The sequence below is a fragment of the Oryctolagus cuniculus genome, chromosome 1 (assembly GCF_964237555.1).
Source record: "Oryctolagus cuniculus chromosome 1, mOryCun1.1, whole genome shotgun sequence".
Taxonomy (NCBI): Eukaryota; Metazoa; Chordata; class Mammalia; order Lagomorpha; family Leporidae; genus Oryctolagus; species Oryctolagus cuniculus.
In genome coordinates, this window is record NC_091432.1 from 218,368,555 (window position 1) to 218,395,241 (window position 26,687).

General features: G+C 43.7%; 1 protein-coding gene across 1 annotated transcript in view; it reads right to left on the bottom strand.

Annotated features, from left to right (window-relative positions):
• Positions 1-940: 940 nt before the first annotated feature.
• The window catches only part of TNFSF8 (TNF superfamily member 8), a 29,590-nt gene continuing 3,843 nt past the window's right edge, over positions 941-26,687 (bottom strand). The window contains exons 2-4 of the mRNA XM_002720514.5: positions 21,134-21,176; positions 6,913-6,984; positions 941-5,494 (exon numbers count right to left, since the gene is read on the bottom strand). Coding sequence (XP_002720560.1) covers positions 5,106-5,494; positions 6,913-6,984; positions 21,134-21,176 — 504 coding nt within the window. The 3' untranslated portion in view covers positions 941-5,105. The remainder of the gene's footprint in view (positions 5,495-6,912; positions 6,985-21,133; positions 21,177-26,687) is intronic.

Consider the following 26,687-nt stretch of genomic DNA (forward strand, 5'->3'; position numbering starts at 1 on the left):
AGATGTTTCTTCCTCTGGGTAATGGAGAGAAAAATCTGGAAAGCCTCCACACTAGACGTTGAACACCAATCTTCCATTGCAAGGTCTCGGGACAGGATTATGGCTACTGAAAATTTGTGGGCTTGGTTTAGAGAAAGTCAAAGCTGGAGATACAGTTTTCAGTCATTTGCAGAAATGTGTCATTGGAATCTATGGCAGTGGGCTAAGTCACCCAGGGGAGACATCATGGAGTGAAAGGAGAATGGGGTCTGGGGCGGACCCCAAGCAATATAGACACTGGATCCTGGGGGAGAAATCTCCTTGTGGGGTTGTACTTGCCTTTCAAGGACTCTGGTGTTTTTCATGTGCTCTCTAGAGATGAGTCTAGGGACCTCCAGAATGCATTGGACAGGCATGCTTCAAACACATGTTAACAGGGCTGATGTTGCAGCCAGGGGCGGAGCTGTAGCACACTCCATGCTGGCTTGTAAACTGGCACCTGGCACAGGGCCTGGCCCCATGCTGGCACTCAGGAAGTGTGTGTTGAATGGTTGTGCAGAGCAGGGGTTCTGAGAAAAGGTGGAAAGAACCCTTCAGATTCCGGACACAAAGCTTCAGCTCATAAGCTGTGATCACAGAGGGGTCTAAACCCTAACTAGTGATGGTGAACATTGCTCCTTTGGGGGAACCACTTTTAAGTTTTTTCATTTACAATTTTCTAAAAGTATTTTTGCTGTATAGGAAAATGGCATCAAGGTTGGAGCTGTACAAGAAGAAGTGATTATCACAACACTGTAATATCAAAAATCTGAAAACAAATGAAATGTTTATCCATAGGAAAACAGATGAACACTGGTAGACTCATGCAATAAGTAAATTCAGTGAAAGAGCTGAATCTACATGTATCGGTCTGGATAAATCTCAAAAACTTGATGTTATATTAAAAAATCAAGCCACAAAATATTATTTAAGGTGATGTTTATTGAAACTTTCAACAATCACACAACATTGTACTATGTATCCTTATGGGAAAACAAATAAAATTGTGCATGTGATGAGCCATACAAACTCCCAGGCATTGGTTGTATAATCAATGAGTAGAGTAGAGGAATGAATGGAGGAACTAGCTCACTCTCTACCATGTTGTTTTTTAGAAGATGCAAAAGCAAATATAGAAAAATATTAATAGTTATTAAATAAGCTGATAAGGCATGGACAAATACTATTTTCTGTTCTCTTCATATTTAAAAATAAATATAAATTTATATAGATTTTATAATTCTTACAGCAAGAATCCAGCTTTTTCCCCGACCCCAAGTTAAGCAGATGATCTGTAGAATAATTACTAGGAGAAAATGTGTATATGAGGAGTCTTCAAAAAGTTCATGGAAAATATATATTGTGAAAACATCATGCATGTATGTAAATGGGTTTTGTACAAAATAAACTTGTGTTTTAAATTTGTTTCCCACAAGTTTTTTGAAGTACCCTCATATGTACATATACACACATACAAATATGTATATAAACATATACACATATATATGCATATACATATTAACACATATACATATATGAACACATATGCCTGCACATATATTCATAACCTCAAATTAAAACAAGTTTTACATTATTAGAAAAAATTAGTCAGATTATATATATCTGCAATTTCTCAGAGATAAAACTTTAAAAAAATCAGAGCAAAAGAGAGTGAGAGTGCTCTCCCACCCACTGATTCATTCCCCAAATGCTCACAATGGCCGAGGCCAAAGTTGGGAATCAGGAACTCAGTCCAGGTCTCCCATGCGGTGGCAGGGACCCAGTTCCTCGAACCATCATCTGTTGTCTCCCAGAGTGTGCATCAACCGGAAGCTGTAGTCAGGAGCCTGAGCCAGGTGTGGAGCCCAGGTATTCTGATGTGGGATATGTATGTCTTAATCACTAGGCCAAATGCCTGTCCCAGAGACAGAACTTTCATGTTGTGGGACCCTAACCCTTTTCTGTGGTTTGACCATGTACTAAATCCGTAGTAGGTTGGGAGTATTTATGTCTCACATATAAATGACTGGGATTGGGGTAGGGGCTGGGAAGAGCAGAGGATGCTGGGATTCCTCGGATCTCTGGAGCAGAGGAGTCACTGGATGTAGGGCTGGAAAGATGTGACCTGAGCGGTTACAGAAAGGGCAGAGGAAGGACCCAACAGAGTCTGGTGAGAAGCAGCAGAGAGGCGTCAGGAGGCTGGGTTAGTATCTGTTACCACCCACAGGGAGGACCTGATGTGTTTTTCTCTATTGGACTTCCATCCAGTAGGACTTCCACTGGACTTAGCTGATCTCTCAGGATCATTCCACAATGGCACTGCCTCACTTCTCTAACCTTTTAATTTATGAGCTTTGCTCCTCAAGACAGCATGATTCTGGAAGTCTGGTTTGGTAAATTCTTTCCTTCTTCCTTCAGCACGTTGTCCCTTTAGTGCCTGTTCACATCTGACCATCTTTGGCGCTGGGCCATTCTCTGAACCATCTTTAATATAACAGGGGATTCTCAAATGGAGTTACAGGAGGCATCAGGGGGTGATGGGTAGACCTGGTGAAGACAAAGTTACCACGTGTAGAGAAGCAAGTCACCAGGATTTTTCCAAGGGCAGAAGCACATTGAATCTGCATTGCCTGGTTATTTTTCATCAGTGTACCGATCACTTTCCTCCACAAGTTCTGCACATCTCCTGTGTGTGGTATGGAAGCTGAGTGAGGAGTGGGAGGAAGGGGTGCTGAGTTGGTGGGCTCAAGTTGAGTTTTTATCAAAGAGCCATGCATTCTAGGCATTCTGAGTTCCCAGTCAGATACATAATTTATTCATTCTCCTGGCATAAATGCTGTCATTTGCTCATAACATTCTGAGGGGCTGTTTAACCTTCAAGAGTAACTGGATTTAGTTTATACTTCTTGAATTATCCACTCCCTATGTGTATCTGTCTGCTGACTTAATAATTACTCTCTCTTGTTGTGTTACATTATTATTCTTAACCTCTCTGTCTTTTCTTAAAAAAGGGATTCCAGTTTATATTTACAGAATTAGTGTAGACCTTGTTTTAAGTTGACAGACAGACAGACACACACACACACACACACAGAGTGCATGAGTGAACTCTCCCCTGGCAGTTCACTCCCCCAAATGCCTACAATGGTCAAGGCTTGGCCTGGCCAAAGCTGGGAGTTGAACTCAATTCAGACCTTTCACATGGGTGACAGGTACTTAACTTCTTTAGTGATTACCACTGCTTCCCAGGGTCCACCTTAGCAGGAAGCTGGAATCAAGAGCCAGAGCTGGGAGTTGAGCCTAATACTCCAATGTGGGATGTAGTTGTTCTGACTGTATTTTTAACTGCTAGGCCAAATGCCTGTCCCTGCTGTTATTCTTTTAAATGACATGCCTCTTGTGCCCTTGCATGCTGGCTTTATGAACATTGCTTGATAGACACCAAGTTTAGGAACACTCCTAGTACAAAAGTGAGTCCCTCTGTTCAGAGAATGGTTGGTGAACAGTGAAAACAGCACCTTTCTCAAGTTAGAATACAAGATATTATTAGCACATCTGCAAAAGTTTACACACACTTAGGTTGTCTATACATTTTCCATAATGCAGGAGTTGGCTCAGGTATCTCATTTGTCTACACAGTTGGTGTGTTATTCAAATGCAGAAGTCCCCTTGCTCTCCAAGTTTGAGTCCTCCCTTTGGCCTGCTAACCAGTAGGCTTGCTGAATCAGCTTCTCTTTCAATGCCTGCTCTTCCCAAAGAATCTACTCTCAGGAAAAGATGAAGAGACACATAGACTTCACTGAATCTTTCAGAGAGGAGATCTAGGAGGAGCCTGATGTAGCATGTTGCTCAGCAAATGTCTTAAAAGTTTTCCCTTATCCATCTTTGCTTTGCCACATCCCTCTCATCCATACCACAACTGGTGGTTTTGCCTTTAAATCTTTGCCAGCATTTCTCTAACACTGCTGAATTTCTATTCTTTCTTCTTGATGAAAATGCAATTTTTGCTGCATTATTTGGAATAGCAGTCGAGAATTCGTCTTTTCCTTTTGATGCCTAACCTCAGGGGCTTACCCTTTAACTCGGATGCCTTGTCACTATCCTGCAGCAAATGAGGGGCTCCTGCCATGATGACACAGAGATGTCGAGTTGGATGCAGCTGGAGAAGACTCACAACTACTTTCTTGAGGAGAGGAGGCTGCTCTTGTTCATAAGTCCTTCTCATCATTCTCAGGGTCATCATTGTCTATCGACAGTTTTATGGGAACACAAAAGCCCTCCTCCACAGAACTGGTTTCCTAAGGGGTGTTGGAGGCAGCGAACAGAAATGCACCATTCAGGAGATGGCAACAGCTGTTCCCTGACTGACGGCATCACCTTGACCATGACACACAGATGGAATGCTTGCTGAATGCATGGCACTTTCCCGGCAGGAAGCAAAAGCTGTCTGCTGTTGACTTATTGTCATTCTTAACTGGCATGGGGTCAGATCTTGTCAGATGGTTTTCTAAATACCCACGTGAGGGTTAGCTTGTGTTGCAGATCCTGCAATTCCCACCATTATTCAGGGCACCCTGAATATATGCCCATGGTCTCATTCTGTCGAGTTGATAGGCAGCCAGATGCTCCTGGTACCATTGGTTTTATACTGGTATGGGTGCCTTCCTGTAGTTCAGTGCTTCTAGAACCCTGCCTTCAAGCTTAGCTTGATGAGATGGAGGAGACTTTGGAGAGATTCATACCCAGCCTCCCGTGGATCCTGAGTTCAAGTGAGAGAAAGGATTGGCTCAAGGTCATCCAGTGGATTAGTGGTTGGGCAGGCCATATAGCCATTCCCTCTGCTTCCCAGGTGGGGCTCTGTCTACCAACCACATTCCTTTCCTGCCTTCTATCTGAAAGATTCTTGACTCAAAACTCTTTTTAACCCTAGAGTTGTATCTTCCCAAGAGACAGAAGGAGAAATGTGCAATTTAACATGCAGTTTCAGAGTTTGTCTAAAAGTTTTGTTTGCCCAAGTATTTGGGTAGATGAAATACTGTATGGTAGAGAGTTGTTTTCTTCCTGAAGGCCAAGAGAACTGTTTGCTCTTAACTGCTATATAAGAAGATAGACAGCACATTTTCAAGAGGAAAGGTGTTGGTATCCACATACTGGAATTTGTCTACCATCACTGATATGGTGGCATTGACCTGCAAGTAATCCAACAAGAATTGAGAGAGATTCTGGTATATCTCTCTGGTTGGCAGTCCAGATTCACACACTGTCACCAGGGCTTCTCTTTTGACCTCTTTGTTGACGAGAAGCTCCAACTTCAGGTCCACTGAATGGTTTGAACATTGCACAAGAAACTGCAGTTGGCAAATGATGAAGTACCAACCTGGGAACTGGATCACCAGCTTCCCGTCATGGTATGTGACTCCATGGACAATGCCATCTTTGTTCCAAGACAACCTGGTGCTGTTGAGATGCTTGGACACTGGGAATATAAGAAAAATAATTATTGAGAAAATTGCAGGTTTAGGTTGAAAACCTCTTTTTATTCAAGGTGCCTCATTCTAGATCCATATTTCTTATAATGTGCCTATTCTTCAAACCAATTGAATTGCTTTCATATTAATCCTTTCAGGGTCTTCTATTATTTAAGGCATGGGTAGAAAATCACCTGTCTTTCTTTACTCTGATACTCAAAGCTAGAGGGTCACAGAACATGACTATATAGCTACCTCTTATAGAATGGCTTCCTACTTAAGTATTATCATAATATTATTGTGCTATTATTGTCAGTATTATCTTTCCTTTTACAGACTATAAGATCCTGAACTCTATGAGTATTTTTCACAAGGTCTGGACTATCATGTTCATTTATCATGAAGAAAATTTGGTGGGAAACTACTATTAAGTAGGCAATGCACAGAGCATCAGAGATAGCAAATTCAATATTGTGCAACTAAGAACCAAGTTAGACATCAAGGTGTTCAGAGGACTCTCCACTAACTTTCACATTACACTATTCTTGAACTGTTCTTGTGTGGATCTTTGAATGTAGCCTTTAACAACTGTGTAGGCCTCTCACGTACACATTAAGGGACTCCTGCCATCTGGGATTTATAGAAAAGCAGAGAATTGGACCCTGCAAATCTATGTGTGTGTGCTGGAAGCCAAGTCTCTGAGTCTTAGCAAATGAAAATTAGCACTGACTGGTAAGGGTGCCTTTCAGAGCTGGGAAACGGGTATGCTAGTTTTAATTGCTTCTATACTTTCTCTTTCAACCTTCTTGCAATTCATTTGAAGAGTGAGAACTAATCCAACTGCAAAATTGAATTTTTAAAATGAGCAGAGTTGCTATTCAGAGAATCTTGGCCATCTCCATATCTCATTCTTTTGCAGTGTTTCTTATTGTTTCATTTATAAGGAGCCTCTTACCTGAAGCATACTGAAGTATGCAAATAGGCCCTGTGCCAACATGTTCATTAAGCTGTCAATCTGGGGACAAGGCAATTTTGCAGTTCCCCTGTGAATAACTGCAGAGAGGCAGAGATTAAGAGCCTGCTTCTGTGGCACTAGGGGAAGGCGCTGTATGCTTGGCAGAAACTGGTAGGTAGTTGAATAGAGAGAAGTGTGGGAAGTAGGAGACACAGTTCCTTTTGAGGACAGGTAGGCAACAAAAGTGAGTGGGGCTAAGAAAAGAAGAGCAGGAACAGGCTCTTATAATTCTCTTCTGCGTCTGAGGGCATTCAAATTCAAATGATAAAATAGTAAGGCAGGCTAAAGAGAACACATGTGCAGGTCACATTTGGACATGGCTTGGTAATTGTGGCTTCTGGCTTAACAGTGGCTAAAAGGCCACAGGAAGTGGCCCTCGGTTGGTTAGGTTTCCTGGGTTTCATTACTCACCTTGGAGGTACGCCCATGACTTCTTGAATGGGGCCCTTTTAAGGATACATAAGAGGTCTTCGGAGCAGTTTCCTAAAGACAAAGAGATTATACATTAAATATCTTGCTGCTCTGGGGATTGGAGCTAGCAGATGCTTTTCCATGACCCTTTGATGGATACAGTGGTCATGTTTTCATTTTGGAGGCTCCAGAGGAATCTTGCTAGTTCTCATTTTGCCATCAAGTATCTTAGAATTTTTAAAATTTTGCTTTTATTGATTGCATCCACTTGAGCTTTTACAGGAGACTGTAGGAGTGGGGAGAGTAAAACATTAGGACATGAGTTCCTATAATGTACCAGGTGCCATTCCTGTCACCCTAAATATTTCACCTTAATCTTTGTGGTAACTCTATGAGGAGGAGTATTGTTGAGTCCCTTTTACAGATGGCGAAAACCCAGGGGACCAGCCAGGTTAAATACACAGTCCGATGTGAGGCAGTGCTAGTCAGAATGATAATACTACTATATCATTCCAATAGTAATTGCTGATATCCTACCTACTGTGCACCAGCTACAAGTCTGGGTACTTCTACCTGTATCAGCTAATTTAGTTACCAGACTAACCCTGCTGAGGTAACCTTCATTCCTAGAGCTAGTGAATGATACACTCAAGGCCAAACATGTCTACATTACTGTTGGGATTCCCCATGTCATCTGATTCCAGATGCCAAGTTTCCTCCTTGGTAGACTTTGAAGGTCAAATACAACTTTGAATTCAATTTTAAGAGGACATAGGATTCAGGATAACTTAGCAGGACATCTACTATCTGGACCTTCCTTAACAGAGGCAAATGCAGAGGCATAGGTCATTATGTACTTAAGCAATAAAAGTATACTTCATACACTCATATTCAGCAGTGATAGTAGCTTGCCTTTGCTTTTTTTTTTTTTTTTTTTTTTGACAGGCAGAGTGGACAGTGAGAGAGAGAGACAGAGAGAGAAAGGTCTTCCTTTTGCCGTTGGTTCACCCTCCAATGGCCGCCGCTGCAGCCGGCGCACCGCGCTGATCCTGGCAGGAGCCAGGAGCCAGGTGCTTTTCCTGGTCTCCCATGGGGTTCAGGGCCCAAGCACCTGGGCCATCCTCCACTGCACTCCCTGGCCATAGCAGAGAGCTGGCCTGGAAGAGGGGCAACCGGGACAGAATCCGGCGCCCCAACCGGGACTAGAACCCGGTGTGCCGGCGCCGCAAGGTGGAGGATTAGCCTATTGAGCCACGGCGCCGGCTTGCCTTTGCTTTATTATAGTAACTTTTATATATAAAGAATAGAGCTATAGATTTCTCACTATAGCCAATGAATTCAAATATTCATAGCTAATCCCTTCTCTTCTTGGAGGCTTAGTTTTCCTATCTGTAAAACTTGGAGCTCTTGGCCAGCGCCGCGGCTCAATAGGCTAATCCTCCGCCTTGCGGTGCCGGCACCCCGGGTTCTAGTCCCAGTCGGGGCGCTGGATTCTGTCCCGGTTGCCCCTCTTCCAGGCCAGCTCTCTGCTGTGGCCCGGGAGTGCAGTGGAGGTTGGGCCCTGCACCCGCATGGGAGATCAGGAGGAAGCACCTGGCTCCTGGCTTCAGATCAGCGCAATGTGCCGGCCACAGCACACCAGCCATGGCCGCCATTGCGGGGTGAACCAACGGCAAAAGGAAGACCTTTCTCTCTATCTGTCTCTCACTGTCCACTCTGCCTGTCAAAAAAATAAAAAATAAATTAAAAAAACTTAGAGCTCTCAACCTGATGACATATTTTCAACAATGTCACCAAAGATGACCATTGAGCCCCATCCATTGTGATCAGGCAGCCAGAGGTCCATTTAGTAGAGTGGCCACACCCTGGTGTGTTTTCTCACTGTATATCCCAGTTGTGTCTGTTGGGCTCGTAACCTTCCCCATTACCCTTTCTGATCAGGCTGGGGAAGGTCCCTCCAGGTCTTCATGGCTCCACATGGCCCTGGAGTGATTGAAAGTTAATGAAGAGTTCCCTCTGCTGTCTGAATAAGCTCACTGCTGGAGACCGCCCCTCCCTTCCTGCACAAGTAGGGGACAGTTCACATCCTCATCTGACCTGTGTAGACCTTGGTCTAGGCCAAGCTGCCCTTGGTGGCAAGTGAGGGCTAGAGGGCCAGCTGCCATTCTCTTGACCTCATTCCTCATTCATCCCCCAACTAATGTTCTGGTCCTGCCTGCTACAGCTCAGGATCCACATACCGAGGGCTGCTTATTCTCCTAATGGACTGTGACTATGTTTAGAAAGTGGCCCAGCCTCCTCTTTTGGGGATGTGGAACATTAAGTTAGAAGGAGCTACCAGAGACATCTCTGACTGAATTGCTTTGCTTGGAATCTGTTCCTGACCGCCATTGCCTGCAGGAACAGACTCAACCTCCTGTGTATGGCATTCATGGTCCCTCATGTTCTGATCCCTACCGAGCTCTGCAGTCTAATGCCTCACCTTCCCTTTTCCCTTTCACTCTACATCTCAACAGTAATAGTAATAGTAGTAGCAGTAGCAGTGATACTAATAGGAATAGTAAGTAATATGTATGGAACAATGGCTATTTTCTAGATATTCTGCTAAACTTGTTACATGAATTATTTCATTTCCTTCTCCAAATTACCCTATGAAAGAGGTTCTCCAATTATTTCCTATTTGTACATAAGGAAACTGAGACATTAAAAGCTAATTGACTTCCTGAGTGGATTGTTGACTCTGCTGAAGTTTGAGGCTTGCAGTGCCCCCAGACATACCATGTTGATTTCTCATGGCACTGTGACACCTGCCGTTCCTACTACTGGGCTCCCTGCCTTCCTGGAAAAGTTTTTCATCACTTGAAGCTGCCTGGCATTCATCTCCTGTGAGATACTTTCTCTGATACTTCCCTCTTTTTGGCCTGTTTGCCTCCTCTCTTGTTTGTGTATACTCTACCTGGCCCAGACGATTATCTGTAAATGTTTGTTGAATTGAGTTATCTAGTCCATCTCTTTTATGTCCTTTTGTGGATACCATGCAAGTACTTAGAGCTTGAATGAGGCAAATAAGGATGCTGGGCTTGCATTTCTCCTAGGGTAGAAAAAAAACAAGACCTCATTCTCCCAGGGGCTCTGCAGGTCAGGTGAGATTAGATGGGGGATAAGACCTACCCTCTGGGTTGAGGGCACAGTATCATGCCAAGAACAGGCTCTGCTTATTGGCTGAAGTGCTACCGTGCTGGCATTGCATCAGGTGAGCTTTAGTAAACAGGTGGCTGTAGGAGTACAAGTCCAGGCTTGTTTCTTACACATGCAGGTACTTTTGTTGTTTTTTCCCCCCTTTGGTCTTCACATGTTTAGTGGGGTGACCTCAGTTGTAATTCTGAGAAACCCAAGAGTGGAAAAAACAACTCCTTATTTCGAAGCATTTGCATTTCCTGAAGTCAAATGACATGCCATATTTTAGTTTTTCTTAATCTTTTAGATGATTTCAAGTTAAAAGAAAAACATGGACAGCCCCATTCAAGAATGATGTTGCCAGAGCTGGTTAGGAGAAAGGGCTGGAAGGAGCACACTAGAGGAGCTGTTGGGGCATGGGGCTGTTGAACTTGTACCAGACCTCAGAGTACAGCACAATCTTTGTCCTGTAACATTTGACAAGACTGTCAGCAGGAAGACAGTGCAACTGGGTGTGGAGCCAAAACACAAAGGTTCTGAATAAAAGCTGAAGAAGATGAAGTCCTCAGCTAATGGCTGACACTGCTCTCACCCCTATTCCTCAGATGCAGCCATAGAAAGACTTACACTAGGGATGCCCAAGTCACACTCTGAGTTAACAGTCAGTGATGTCAAAAACGAGGTGGGCTTCTCTAGGGGGTGATGAGGCTCTTGTCAAGGGCTATATCAATGTTTTGTGGGTGTGACTTGAGTCTCTTCCTCACCTTGTGATTCCTTCATATGACACTGTCTTTTGGTTATGAAGAAAGGCAGCCAAGACTTGTAAATAGATGCTATTGCCCACAGCTGGGATCCTGCAATGTCTCTGAAATTTTGAAGACTTGGAGCATAGGAAGCACAATACACTCCTGCCTCTTTCATTTCCTACCTGACTGTGATGAAGAACAGAACACTAGAGTGGGGGAAATGCGAAGAGGCTACACGTACTAGCTGAGTTGATGGCACAGGAATCACAATCCTGGAACAGCCCTCTCTGGGTTCTAACATCCTATCTATATGAAAAGCAGTGTGGACTGGATGATCTAGAAAGGTCCTCCTAGTTTATTCTAACAACTGGGAAGACTCAACTGTCCATTGCCAGGCTTTTGCAGTGCGGGAGAAGTGAGTGCTAGCTCAATTGTGAAGTCTTTGTGAACACATTATGCTACCCAATGGAGGATGATGTTTCTTCACACTTTCAGAGTTTCATACACCTGTAGTGGCAGCACAGACATGTTAGCTCCAGGGACAATCTGTTATGAATCTTATAGTTCTATACAAACTTGCAAGATTTGTAGAAAATGAAGTTGCTTGAAAGATCACTTTGTCTAGGCTTTATAAACATATAACTCATCTGCTCAGCAATCTTATCTCCCATGGCAGGTTGTCTTAAGTCACCCAATGAGTTAGGGAGAATGGGGCAGAGCCCAGGATTGCACATTCCGATTGCATGGTGCTCTTTCAGAGAACTCAAATACCCCAGAAATTCCTTTGAGGACCAAAGCCTACAGACACATGAGGTCTATCAATTGATTTCCCAAGCTTTGGCCTCTTCTGAAATGACCATAGACCTTTGGAAAGCTGGAGAGTCAGATGTGCCAATGAAATCCTACCTGTGGTGCAGAGGAGGGGAGTTGGGAAGAGAGGTTGCTCAAGGTGGTCGAAAGCACAATTCTAAAAGGCCATGATGATGATAACCTTAGCGCTAGAACTCCCCTTGGGATATCCTGATGTTGCACTGAAAAGACCATTGTATACCATATTAACAGAGACTAGTTTTTTGAGTGGGAAGACTGAATCCAGAGAGATTGAGGGTCTAGGCCAAGACCCACAGTAGTTCAGTAGTAGAGCTGGCTTCAGAAAAACTGGGATCCCAGGCCCTGTCTTTTAGTCTTTCCATGGAACAGAGAGGATTAAATGCAGGAATAAATGGGTTTTCAGCCACTGGAATGAAACACCATAGAGCCAGCTGGAAGTGTTGGAAAACAAGCACTAATGAGCCTTCTGGGTCTTCTCCTGTGGGAGAGTGCCAGCAGGTGACTTCAGGCCCATGTGCTGAGCCCTGCCAAGTCAGGCACGGGCAATTGGGCTTCTGTAATGATGCAACAATGCTCAAGGCAGATGTAGAGTGGAAAAGCAAATCATGCTGACCTTTCTGACCAGATGGCATGTGGTGTGAGTGCCAGGTACCTTCCAGCTCTACCACACCCTTGATAGTAGGACAAGACAGAGATTATAAATCTCAAAGAGTGTACTTGGGATTTGTTCAAGGCTTTTGTTTTAGACCTGTCCCTTCTCCTTACTGAACCTGAGTCTCTACACCTGTAAAATGAGATATAAATGTTACAGAAGATACAATGAGATTATGGATGCCAAGCGACCAGTGCTCCACTGAGCGAATAGTAGTTCCTTTCTTCCTCACTCCTCTTTTCTTTGTTGTTATGGTAGCACTGCTTAGCAATGCCACTTAGCAGAGTGAACTGGCTGATGAAATGCTTATTAAAATGAAGCTCATGTCATTATCTGAGGGATCGGAGTTTCTCCATTATGTACCTAAATGTTTGAAGCCATCTGATGCCTCTAGGAAAGTGTGCAGAATCCTCCTTGCATCTGCTGAAAACATTATAATCCTTCCAAGAAGGAGAGGGATTATCTTAATGACTCTGCAGTTTAGTTCCCTCCAGGAGAGTCCCAACAGTGACATCTAGAGGAAATTCTCCATTCTCAGTAGAATTTGGGATCAATGTGGATTCTTAATCTAAGGATCCTTTCTACTGGCTTCAACTTGACTATTTGTGCAGTGCCTCTAGGCTATCTGGTGATAAAAAAAATGAACTGCAGGACAGGCATCTACAAAAGTAGAACTGAATAACCTTGGATTTATAACAGCATTGTGGGAACACTCACCCTGGCATGGTTAGTATTAAGCACATAGAAAATGATCTGTAAATACAAACTGAGATCAAATTGGAATTAATTTACAGTCCCCACAGATACCTTGAGATTGTGGGGTCTCTTCAGTTCTGACCTGTTGAAGTATTTAAGAAAATCCAACACAGGTTTAATTGGCATCATTGAGGGTATTTAAGAAGTACTTTTAAAGTCTGTAATTTAAAAGGAGAAATGAGTGTGGAATCATGCAGTGAAATCTGCTAATAATTTTCATACCTTTATTTTCGCTGGCTGTTTGAGAGGCAGGTGAATGGTAGCACTTTGCAAAGTTAGGCTTGGCATCAGATAAGCTTGGGTTCAAATCCCACCTCTGCTACTTGCTAGCTGCATGGCATTGCATATGTCACTCAGTGTCTTTGAACTTTCCTTTCCTCTTCCCAAAAGTGAGAATAATGATAACACCCACTTCAAGAGTTGCTGGGAGATTAAAACAATGAGCCTATGTCTACCACCAGAAGTACCCCAAGTAATGGCTCACTCCCTTCCCTGGCCCAGGGCTTGTGCTGCATGGCTGGGAGGGAGAAGTCAAATCAATGCATGTTGTGTCCAAAGAAGTTGAGTGAAATATGTAATGAGACCAGTTTAAGGAACAGGCCTGCTCTTCCACCATCATTCTCCCTTCTTCTCTCCCCCTTCCTCTCTTCCTTCCCCAAATGATTGGGATGGCGCAGAACTCTGAGATTTTCCCCTGGATTCAGAAACTTGAAATTTGTATGTGCTAAATTCAAGTATAAATTTCTTTTTTGGCCGATGCCACGACTCACTTGGCTAATCCTCTGTCTGCGGCACCTGCACCCTGGGTTCTAGTCCCGGTTGGGGTGCCAGATTCTGTCCCTGCTGCTCCTCTTCCAGTCCAGCTCTTTGCTGTGGCCCGGGAAGGCAGTAGAGGATGGCCCAAGTGCTTGGGCCCTGCACCTGCATGGGAGACCAGGAGGAAGCACCTGGCTCCTGGCTTCAGATTAGTGCAGCGCGCCGGCTGCAGCGCCCCAGCTGGCCGTAGCAGCCATTTGGGGGTGAACCAACAGCAAAAGGAAGACCTTTCTCTCTGTCTCTCTCTCACTGTCTAACTCTGCCTGTCAAAAAAATTTCTTTTTTAAGATTTATTTATTTATTTGAAAGGCAGAGTTACAGAGAGAGAGCAAGAGAGAGTGCAAGCTTCTATCCCCTGGTTCATTCCCCAGATGGCTGTAATGGCCAGAGCTGGGCCAGGCCGAAGCAGGAGCCCAGAGCTTCTTCTGCCTCTCCCACATGGGTGCAGGGCCATCTTCTACTGCTTTCTCAGGCCATATGCAGGGAGCTGGATGGGAAGTGGAGCAGCCAGAACTGGAACTGACACCTATACAGGATGCCAGTGCCACAGCTGGTAGCTTCACCAGCTAAGCCATAGTGCTGGCCCCTCATGTACAAATTTCAGCCTGTGTCTAAGTGATCTAGGTTTTCCTTTTCTCTCTCCTTTTCTCCCCTCCCCTCGCCTCCCCTCTCCTTCCCTGTCTTGTTTTTCTTCTCTCCTCCCCACTCCTCTTGGTGACAGAGATGAGGAGATGAGGTGCATTTTAATTTATAACTCTCAGTGGCCTCACCTGCCCCTGTTCTATTTTGCTCTGAGTGGCTCATTTTCTAATATTTCTTGCAGAGAGACTCTTGGTTCTGGTTAGCTCTGTCTTAAGAACAAGATAGTGAGTTTAAGGATGGGTTTTGTGTGATTGTGTTTAAATCAAGTGGAGAAGCAAATAGGCTCCTGTGACTATCTGAAAAGCAATTTACCTCCTGAGCAGAGAAGTCTCCTTTACTGTGAAGAAAAAGCAGAGACAAAACAAAATTGTTGAACTGGACATTTGAAATTCAGATCAATGCATCTAATAGAAGTGAAGTCTCTGCTGGTTTTCCATCTCCCTAAAGGAAGGGGTTGTATGAGAGAGGGAAGCTGTGGCTCCTCCTTCTTGTCTCTTCTGCCACCAGGCAGTGTCCTGGTAGGGCTGCCACCATCAGAATCACGGCCATAGGTCTTCAGGGATAGCTGGATGTGGGGAGGAGCCAGTCTCCTTGGTTTCGCTTCAGCACTTTCAGTGGGTAGCTTTGTGTTTCTTGGGGTGGACTCACTAAGCAAGACTAGAGAATCATCTCCACTTGGTCTTATTTAATGTCCACATTCTCTTTTTATGATGGGAAGGTCTGAAGCAGGTAACCTGCTAAATCACATGAAAATGGTACATGTAGCATGATGAAATTATAAAAAAAAAAATCCCAAGACACTTGTTTGACTCATGGAACCTTGTACTTCATGAAAAATTCGTCCCAGGGATATACCCTCTACCTCTTCCCTGCTTCTTGTATTTTAGAAACAAAAAGCCCAAGTCCCTGAGAAGGAAAGTAGATTGCTTCAAGTCCTAGGCCTGGAATGTGGGTATTTCAGATTCCAACCCTGATCTCTATCTTGAATAACACATCTTCTCCTGGAGAGTGAATTCAGGTGAAGGCGAATCCACTGAAAGAGTGAGGACCCCCATTTGGTCTCTCTACTGTTTCTATTTCCGTATGGCCTCCAGAAGCCTCTGAACCTTGGAGGTCATAGGAATGACATCTCTTCCCCAGGAGCCAGTGGGGGAAGGAATCGCTGCAAACTCATGTTCCTTTGGGCTTAAATTCAGCCTCTAGTTCCTTTGCTAGGGACCATTTCCCTGCTCCCCGCCCACTCCTCCTCAGATACAGCCACATTTGCGGTTGCTCATAATGGCGCTCTCCACCCAGCTTGGTAATGGTTTGTATATTTGTAGAGGCAAGAAAACAGCTGGGGAGGAGCAGGTGCAGAAAAAGTGATCGAGAGTGGTGGAAGGATTCCTAGACTTGGACAGCAAGTAGGGTACTTGATGGAAGTGCAGTATGAGTTTGACTAAGTGTTGTGCAATGCAATCCTGGTCAAGCATGAGGTTTCAAGGCAGATTATCCTGGATTTGAGGTCTTGCCCTACACCTTAATAGCTGTGAAATCTTAGGGAGTCAGTAAGCCTCTCTGTTCACTTCCTATAAAATGGGACTAATAGGGATGGGTGGTGTTGTGCAGTGGATTAAGCCAGTGCTTGTGGTGCTTGCATCCCACGTTAAAGAGCTGGTTCAAATCTTGGCTATTCTGTGCTTCTCATCAAGATTCCAACTAATGCCTCTTAAAGGCAGTGGAGAATGGGCCAAGTACTTGAGTTCAGTCACCTACATGGGAGACTCAGTTGGAGTTTTTGACTCCTGGCTGCAGCTGGACTAACCCTGGCTAATGTAGAGCTCTCTCTCTCCCTCTCTGATTTTAAATCAATCAATCAGTCAACCAAGCAAGCAATCTTACAAATAAAGTGAAATAGGGACTTGGGGGCTTGTTGTAGGGCCTTGACAAGGGGATCTCCAAATACTCAGCCAGTTCTTGACACTCCCGATGTGCCCATCAGTGTTTCCCATTCCTACTCTGCCAAGATCTCATACCAATGCCATGAAAGAGAATAAGGAAGCTGTCTTAACTATGCCCTGCAGAATTCTTCTAGGTGTAAGTAGGAATGTCATTTGGTTGGCAAGGTGTTTGTTATGCCAAGGCCCAGGACACACTGGGAAAGCTGAGGGGTGAACCCCAAGGACCTTCATCATTCTACAAAACTGAAAGTCAGTAGAGTTTGAATTTCTCCAGGGTTTGTGAGGGGATTGGGAATGGGAAGAAGGAGGACAAAGAAACGTAGAGGGAAGAAAGTGGGCAAGTGCATGGGGTAGAGGAGTGCTGTCCCTGAGAAATTCACAGTGGCCACAATAGCTGAAGCCTTACCATACCAGAGGGGTTGCACGTTCAGTTCTACCTTGTCTGCTTGGCTGTATGGTGATGCATACACTGCCCTTCCAACTTCTCTACATACCCTAAATCCTCCTTCAGATGTCGCTCTGCACAAGGATGAGGTGCTGTTAGAACTCTGGGGACATCAAGGTAAAAGACACTGTCTTCTTTGATTGGGACTATGAGCACAGGTGAAATTCGGAATTTGTTGGAAACAGAATTGGAACAAAAAGTCATGAGGAGAACCCTAAATCCTGCTCGTTATCTTTCTTTCCTTGGTTTCATGCGATATGTGGGATGATTTCATTTGAATATGAAACAGCAGGATGGACCCTATGCCCGAAGGATGGGGGCTCAGCCAGGTGGGCGACAAGGACCGTTTTTGCTGTCCCTTTTCATCCTTGTGGTGGCTTCATGTAGGAGTTGTGATGAATGAGTGAGCTCAGACCATGAGAGCAGAAGTGTAGGGGAAAACGTTCTCTTCCTGGCCCCCACCTGGTTCACAGCCACACCCAAGCTCCTGGAATTGTCCACTGGGTGCTAAGCACAGTGGTGTGGGTATGATGTGGCATTTGGGGGCTATTTTGGCCAGGAATGTGAGGCTTTTGCTAGGACTCAGCAATTCTACCAACAGTTCTTCTGTGATTTCCTTGCAGCCTCACACACCCTATGCTGTCACTTTGGTGCCTGCACACAGTGCTATATCCCAGGCTCTCACGCTGCTGGTTTCCTGTTGACAGTGGGTGCTTCCCAACAGTCGGTGGCACAGGGCTCCTTGGAAAGTGTCTGACTTCCATCCCTCCCTAGGCACAAACCACAGGCTTCCTTCTAGGAGTTTCTGCAAGATGATTTCCCCTCAGCCTCAAATGTCTTGCTATGGCTTTTTCCAAAAGGGGTGATTTGCCTCAAGACCATTCTTAGACTTTTTTTCCCTCTCTCTCTTCCTATATTAGGCAAGAGAGTTACACCCATAAGTTGTCAAAGCTGGAAGGACTCCTCCAGTTCATTTAGTATGTTGTGATTTTGTTACAGATGAGACCCAGAGAAGAGAGAGAAACTGCCCAGAGAAACCCAGCCTGCTGTCTGCAGTCATACCCCCGCCCTGCCCTTACCAAATGTGTCTGAGCTCAGCAGCTAAGCAGCATTAGTTGGTTAATACTTGGGTGGGAGATTGCACTGGCACACTGGGTGCTGTAGGCTTTTTAATGGAAGAAAGAAGAAACCCAGCTTGCTGGTGGAGGTTGCTCTGGAGTCTCAGTCTTGCTCCAAGAGCATAATCTTCCCACTTCATCCTAGTACAGTGCCTGCAGTTTGCTGCATTACAGGAAGGGCAGACTTGCATTAAATGAAGAAAACCAGGAACCACAGTGTCATTGACATCACACGGTTGGACCATATCTTGCAGAATTCTGATGCTTGCTATGCCCTTAACTCTTTGTATGACCTTAACCAAGTCACATTGATCCTCGGAACTCAGCTCGTCATGTGCAAAATAGGACGATAAGTCTCAAAGCTCACAGGGTCAAGGCTAAGATGACTGAAAGGAGGTATGGAAAGGTCTTTAACAAAAGTTTCAGAGTTCCAGTGGGGATTATTATTAGAATTTTTTAAAAAAATCTGGCTTTAGAGACATTGAATTGTGAAGTGAGGTTGGTTTTGGATTAGTTTGTACTCTGATAGTCCCAATCATGGCCCAGATAAGAAGTGGTCTGATGAGTGATCTAATCCTTGGTTCTCTGAAATCAGGTCTCATTGATTTCTATAGTTTGAATATGATTAAGTGTCTCCAGTCCAAGGCTTCTGGTGCTGAAATTTAATGCCTACTCTGAAGCATTAAGATGGTAGAAGCTTAATCCAACTATATTCTAGAGGCATGGCCTGATACAGTGGATTAGAGCTGGATAAGGTTGTTAGAGTAGGGCCCTATGATTGATTCCTGGTGGTTCTTATAAGAAGAGAGAGAGAGGCCAGACAGACCTATACACACATTCTATGTCGCTTACCATGTGATAACTTTTGCTGCCTTAGGGCTCTGCCATCCCCAGATGCAAATACTTGTTCCTCCAAAATGATAAAATAAACCTCTTTTCTTTAGAAAGTATCCTGCCTGAGTTATAGCATTAAAGTAAGGAAAAGGTGACTAATACATAGACTAAAGAAATTTCCTCCTGAAATGGAAATTAAGGGACCAACATGGAAAGGGTAGCTTTTTACTTTACCTATTGTTATCATTAAAACAAAATGACTCTGACTAAATAAAACAACTTAACTCCCACTTATATCAACCTTGGGTTGTAAGGAAAGAACATTTTGACACCAAAAATTAAAGGAAGGGTATACATTCAGAGAAAGAATGCCTCATATTAAATAAAATTGGACATGTGACCAAAGGACTACTTTGTTCTTTTTTCTACTGCACTCTGGACTGGCAAAAACTTAATATTAAGGAGACAGAATGACTAATTACAGCCCATGTGCTTGTCAGCCTAGCCCTGAAGTGCTCTAACAGAACAGATCCAGAATGGCTGAGGTCCCAGTGCCTAATAAAAACCATGCTAGGCCTGCACCGCGGCTCACTAGGCTAATCCTCCGCCTGGAGCGCCGGCACCCTGGGTTCTAGTCCCAGCTGGGGCGCAGGACTCTGTCCCGGCTGCTCCTCTTCCAGTCCAGCTCTTTGCTGTGGCCTGAGAAGGCAGTGGAGGATGGCCCAAGTCCTTGGGCCCCTGCACCCGCATGGGAAACCAGGAAGAAGCACCTGGCTCCTGGCTTCAGATTGGTGCAATGCCAGCTGTAGCGGCCATTTGGGGGGTGAACCAACAGAAGGAAGACCTTTCTTTCTGTCTCTCTCACTGTCTAACTCTATATGTCAAATAAAAAAAATAAAGTTCATCTCTCTCCCTCTCAGGAAAAGAAAAGTTCCTGTAGGAGGATCCAGTGGGGTGGAGGGGTGGAATTGTAGGACGAGAAAGGTGGAAAATTACATCTAATCAATGTCTATGTTTTTTGTAAAGCTCCATCTGAAGCATGGTGCAATTTAACTCAGACGCTTCACTCCAAAGTCTGTTCTGTTTCCACTGCAAGAGTCAGCAAACTCTGGTGCATGGGCCAAATCAGGTCCAACCATCTCATTCTGTACATACGATTTTATGGAAATGCAGGCATGCCTACTCATAGCACTACCACAGCACTGCTGACTAGTTGAAACAGAGTTAATGGTTCACAAAACTAAAATATTTACTATCTGGTCCTTTATGGAAAAAACTGTTCTCTCTGCGTTTTGCCATGCTCCTTTTTCACAGTGTAACTATCTACACAGTCATTATGGAATTCAGATCGCACGCTAAGGGAATCCCTGCCGAGACTGAGATATTGTTGAGAAAGCTGTGATTATTAGTCTGCCCTGAAAGATCTAGAACGCTTGTCAGGATTCTTTGTCCCCACTTTCTAAGCCTCTGGATGACAGAGATTAGGAAAGGTATGGCCAAGGCTATCCTGAAGGAAACCGAAAGTGGGATACTGTGTATGTGAGGAGCTGTGTCTAGTCACCTGTCCTCCGGTCCCAAGGATGTCCTGGTGTTCCTACCCTGGTGTCTATGACAACCCAGTCCTTATCTCTTATTTTTTTCTCTGAGCGGTCTAGCTATCCAGCTGTGCAGTGTTCTAAAGGCTACAGGACTGAGCTGGAGGTCAATATTCTTTTTTGGAAATGATACTGGGCTAGAGGTGAGGACCTTTGGGTTCTAGGATTCGCTCTGTATGGCTTTGGACAAGACACAGCACTTTCCCTCTCTTGGTCTTACTCTTCCTCCTCTGTGGAATAAAAACATTAATCAGATGATCTCAAAATTGTCATCTTCAGTGTTAGCTGAAGTCTGTATGTCACCCCTTAGGGCTAGTAGGAACAATGTATTAATTAGTGACTTCAGTGATTGGAAATGTATGGGATGAGAAGGAAGTCTGTTTTTTCAAGTCCTCAACTTCATTATACATGTTGGCTATTTTCAGTTATTTAATGATTACTATGTGTTGGTCATCATGTTGGTGGGAGATGTGTGTGGATGAGAGTATTGGTAGGGAGTACTCAGATGAATCAAGATACATCAGCCCAGCCCTGAGCAGTTCCCATCTCTCCCTACTCATTTTCCTATTGGACAAGGTTATAGTGATTCTGGTTGATAATGGGGTACCACACCTTACCAGGTTAACTGGATGACTCACAACATATTTATTCCTAATTCCAAGGTCTTACCTCCTTTAAGGGGGAAGTTGTCAGGTGGGTTGGGAATGGAGTCCTGGAAGAGAATAAGAAAAAACATGATGAAGATGACACTCAATTGAAACAACCCATCTTTTTCTTTTCCGTTTCGGTTATCCTCAAAGTACTGCGTGATTTGGAATTCATCCCCCATCTGACTTTCATTGTAAAAGTTATCTCACTGACTTAGTTCCTAGGGGGCTTCCTACTCACTTGCTTCACTACTTGCTTCTTGGTAACACAAAACAAGGTATATTATCCACATTTGTCAGGCAAGAACCATGGCTTTGAGTGGGATAAAAAGACTTGCCCAGGGCTTACACAACAAGCTTACAATAGCTCAGGGACCAGAGCTGAGACTCTTAGTTACCAGTTTGTGGCATTTTTAAAATTGATTTGTATTATGTCTTTCCATCTTCAGACAACATAAGAACAATCCAGTGTAATATGTAGGTATATGTGGTTTTTTTTTCCATGTTTGATTCATCTGTGTACATACCTGATGAAGGCACATTTTACTCTTTCCTGTCATTGGAAATTCTGAATTAATTGAGTATTTATACATCAAGTACTGTGCAGATACCATAAATAAACTGAATTTCTGCCTTCATGAATTTATTGCAAGTTTATATTTGAATAAATTTGAATACACAAATTTATAACTATGCAACATAAATATAAATATTATATGTTTATACACGTTACACAAGGTAAAAAAGTTTGTGGGAAATGGAATTAAAAGATAAGTTTATTTTGTGTGCAAAAATGTTTGCGTAGTTATTTTTATAATATGCATTTTCTATGAAGTTTTTGAAGACCTCTCGTATATTATTTAGGGAACATATACATACATATATACACACATATATGAATATATACACACACATATACACAAATATTTACACAAATAATAATAGGTGGACAGAAACAGACTGTCTTTTGAAGGATGGAGTCTCAGCTGGGGAATTGAAAAGGATTAAAGAGACATACAGGTTCTCTGAGCAAGCAGTCAACAGAAGCAAAGGGACTGAGTTCTCCCCTAATAAATTCTTCAAATACTGGCTTCCCTACCCTAACTCCTCCCTTTTCTCCCATGTCAGCCATGGAGACCCACAGAGACTGTCCTGGCAGTGAGAAACAAAGTATCTTATTCATCTTATTTTAAAGCAATTACTTTTTTTGGGAGACAGAAACAAATCTTCCAACTATTGGTTAACTCCCTAATGCCTGCAGTGGCAAGGCTGGGACTACACTACAGCCAGGAGCCAGGAATTCAATCTAGGTTTCTCATACAGGTTGCAGGAACCCAACTACTTGAGCCATCACTGCTGCCTTCCAGGGTGCATGTTGGCAGGAAGCTGGAATCGGGAGTGGAGCCAGGACTTAAAACCAAGCACCTGGATATGGCATGTAGACATACCAACTGGTGTCTTAACCATTAAGGCAAATACCCATCCCTCATGTAGCATATTGAATTGAAATGTTAACAAATGTCTAAGGAAGTGTGAACATTACATGGACAAAAACCCACTTTCAAACATCTGCCCAAGCAACAACATAGCAGCTGTCCACACTTACTTCTCCAGTGCTCTATGCAGCCCTCAGGGCCCATTACCCTTTGACTCTGCCCTGTCTTCAGGAGCTCCACTCTACATTCCACTGACAGCTTGTTTCTGATACGTGGAGCCCCTCTCTGGCTGGAGCAGGTGGCAGCAAGTTCATGAGACTTCTGAAAGCAAAGCCCTGCACTGGCACTTATCAGTCCCGGTGCTGATTTGGAGATGGGGGACATCCGTTGAAACATTTGGGACTCAGGTTTTCAGATAAAGGGAGGACAGTCTTGGTCTGGAAGGTCCTTTTCTCTCTGTTTTCATAGGCTATGCTTGTACTGCTTTAGTTGAAAGCTTATAACCCGACAATGCTGTACATGGCGGTCTCTCAATTACACATGCAGTTCCCAGGAAAACCTGACATCACAAAATTCCCCTTTGTGTTGCCTCTGTGAGACAGCAACTGGCATTTCAAAATTTAATAAACACCCAATTTACTGCCAAGCATGACAGTCGATTAGTGTGACATGCAATTGCACAAAGAAAAACATTTACATTTAAATGATGAACAAAGATCATTGATTTCATCAGCTGCCCAGTGCTGTATCCAGAGACTGAGAATTGGAGAATAGCAGAACCGTGGAGCCACCTCAGGGACCACAAGGGCAAAGACCAGCTCATTTTGCACGTGTTGGATGAGCACCTGTGGCAAGTGCTTAGGCACTGGAAAACATCTTATGGATTTTATGTTTTAGCCACTATAACAATCATTTAAAAAACCCAAATAAATATATAGAACTTTAAGTTGCGGTGGAATCTCTGGAAGGGGAAGAATCAGAGCGCTTTGAGAAAGGCTTTTCTCAAACTTTAAAGTATCTATGAATCATGTAGGGAGCTTGTTAAAATGCAAATTTTGATTCAAACAGAAATTCTGTACTTTTGACAAGCTCCCAGGTGATGTAGCAAGGCTGTAAGAGGTAGTACAGGGATGAGGGCCTAATTTATATGGGAGTCAGGGAAGGTATCTCCTCTCTCTGTCATTTGAATGCTTTCTGCTTTCCTAACTTCAGACAAGACAGGTCAAAAGAAAAGCATCTCAGTTGCCCAAACTCCCATCAGGGCCCAGGGAAGCCAGGACAGAGTATGACTATTCCTATTTTGAAGAGCTCTTGGGCTGGGGTGTCTTTAGCTTCTTTTGGCTACCCATGGTAGACATGATTAGTCAACTGTACATCTTTCAGTCCATCAAGCTAATTTTAAAGGGGAGGAAGCCCAGACACTCATGAGTCATTGGCAGATCCTGGACTAATGTTCTCTGGCTCACTTTCCACAGCCCCAAGACTGATGCTGGCTTCAGAATCCAAGACTAGGAAAGATCTTTCCTCTCTTGTTCCTCTCCCATAAGCAGGCTGTGCTTTGGGGGATGGATAAGCAGGTCTGAGAGATGATGACTGTTAACATTTGCCCAAACAGGTTATTGTTGATATTGTCCATCAACTCTTTTTTTTGGCAAGGTATCCCCCTGTCCTAAATTCTCCCTCACTTTTTGCCTACATATATGGATACTGGTTGGGGAAATGTGGCTTATCTTGCTCAGAGACTTGGCTTTGAGTAAGGTAGTACCTAGGTTTGACCTAGACACAAACAAATGGACCATCCCTGGTTGTCATCCTCAGTTCCATGGAAGAGCTCAGGAAACTCCTTCTCCTCCATGGTTATTAAACTGCATTTAATAATTGTATTCTCTCTCTTTTTTTAGCCCTTGTGGATATCTGATGGGCATCTCCAAAAATACTGAAATTCTCTTTGGGTATGGAGCAAGGAATGGACATCTTTGATCTTTTTATCCTCAGGTGAAATGATCCACATCCCAACAATCTTTTCTGCATAGAACTATTTTTCTCTCCTCTTTTTATCACTGAGATTAGAGGGGCAATAATCCTTTCTTCCACTGAGTAGTTGTGGCATAAGTAGGATATTGTATATAAAGTTGAGTGAGTTATTTTAGGGATTGTCTTGATCCTCATGATGTGATTAATTTGTCCGAATACCTTGAAAAGCTTTCACAGAAGAGTGATGTACAGAGAGTAGAGCAAGGAGGGGTAGGTGCAATTAGCACCCAAGGATTCTTTTGACACAAAATGCTCTCTCTGGATTGAAATAAACAAAGGCAAATGATGTTTACAATATTCCAGGGGGAATTCCATTTTCCATTTTTTTGTTTGTGGTCCATGGAGACTTCTCTTATTTTCAAGCTAGCATGATTAAATAGTTAATTGAGGGTTACTCCTAAAGGTAAATGTTTTATATGCATTATCTGATTTGGCCTTTAAGTTAACCTCAAGAATTAGGGGTAGACTAAGACTTAGAGAAGTGATCTAACAGATGGTCCACATGTGGTGAATAGTAGAGGGTGGGTTCAAACTTGGGTCTGTTGACTGTGAAGGCAATACTCTTTGTTGACTGGCTATGGCACTACTCCAGATTAGGGCAGGATGAAACTGGGCAGCAAATTCTTCTGAGACTCAATGGGAAAGTGAATGGAGGGCATAGGAAATCCATGGGATAAGGCAAATTCTTTTATTTTTTTTTAAATTGGGAGCACCGGATTTGGCATGGTTTATGAAAGGGGATGTTAGACCAGAGACGCTTAAATCACTGCTGCTTCTGTTTAAAGGACTTCCTATCTCCTGGAGATCTTGTAAAAATGCAGATAACTGTCTCAGTCTGAGATAGCCCCTGAGAGTTTGCGTCCTAATAACTTTCCAGGTGATGCCAATGTCTCTGGCATCTTAGATGACATTTAAGCAATGGCTTAACAACATTACTCCATAGGCAACTAGAGTACCTGAGGTCCCAAGGAGGGTGATTGTGGGTCTGGGCTCACTTATGGGTGTGGGGAATTTGCCTGGTCTGAGGATAGGGGTGGTGTCCCATCCTGTCAGCCTCTTCTAGCACTGCATCTAGTCCTGCTTCCTGCTGTTGCCTTGTCTGGTGTGGAGCACCTTCTGTTCTGACTCCAACCCTCCTCTCCTCACAGCTGGGCTTGCCTTCCTCTGGGCTGAGTGTCTACTCACTCTTTTGCCTCACCCAGAACACCATACCTCACTTTTGCCTGGAGTGATCTCAGCAGAAGAACATCAGTTAATGAATGCAGAAGGAGTTATAGAACAAGGCAGTTCTTCCTCAATCCCAATGCATTCAAACAGGGATCAAGAAATGCCAGAGCCGCTAAGGTGAAGGATATTTATGACTTTGGGTATTACTCCATAGAGTACTTATTAATAAGAAAGTAAAGAGAAGTAGCCAGTCACCGCCTTAATTGACTACACATTTCATCCACAGAAAATGACACGATCTGTCATATACTTCTAGCTGTACCACAGTAAGTATGCTACATTACCTCTGCACTGTTGCCCAAGATTTTCATCTGAATATAATAATGAGTAAACACTAAAAAAATCCAGAACACAAGCTCCTATCACAGAATTGGCCTGGACCCTTTGAAGAGTCAAGGCCATGCAAAACAAACCACAAAGGGCAGGAGGGATGACAAGAACAGTGCTTCTCAGACCTCAGTGTGCATGCAGGTCACCTGGGAGCTTGCTAAAATGCTGACCTTGCATGGGCCTGAGGTTGTGCATTTGTAACGACTGTCCAGGATCACCCTGTAAAGAGTCATGTTCTAGATTTATAAGTAGACATAACCATAATACATTATGTATTGTGTGACTCTCCATTGGAGTCTTGATCCCCAAACAACACACAACACAACAGCTACAGAAGATCTTTTTGGACAAGAGGGGAAATTAAAATATGGATGGTGTCTGAGGGGCTTCAGGAGGTGCATAGGCAGGACTGATTGAAGCCCTGCATATGAGTATTAGATGATATGACTGAGTTAACACAGACTCTCTTGGCTGTGATGATGGCACAGTGGTAAGTAGAGGAAAGACACTAGAGGACGTGTAGGTCAAAGGTCATACTGTTCACGTGCT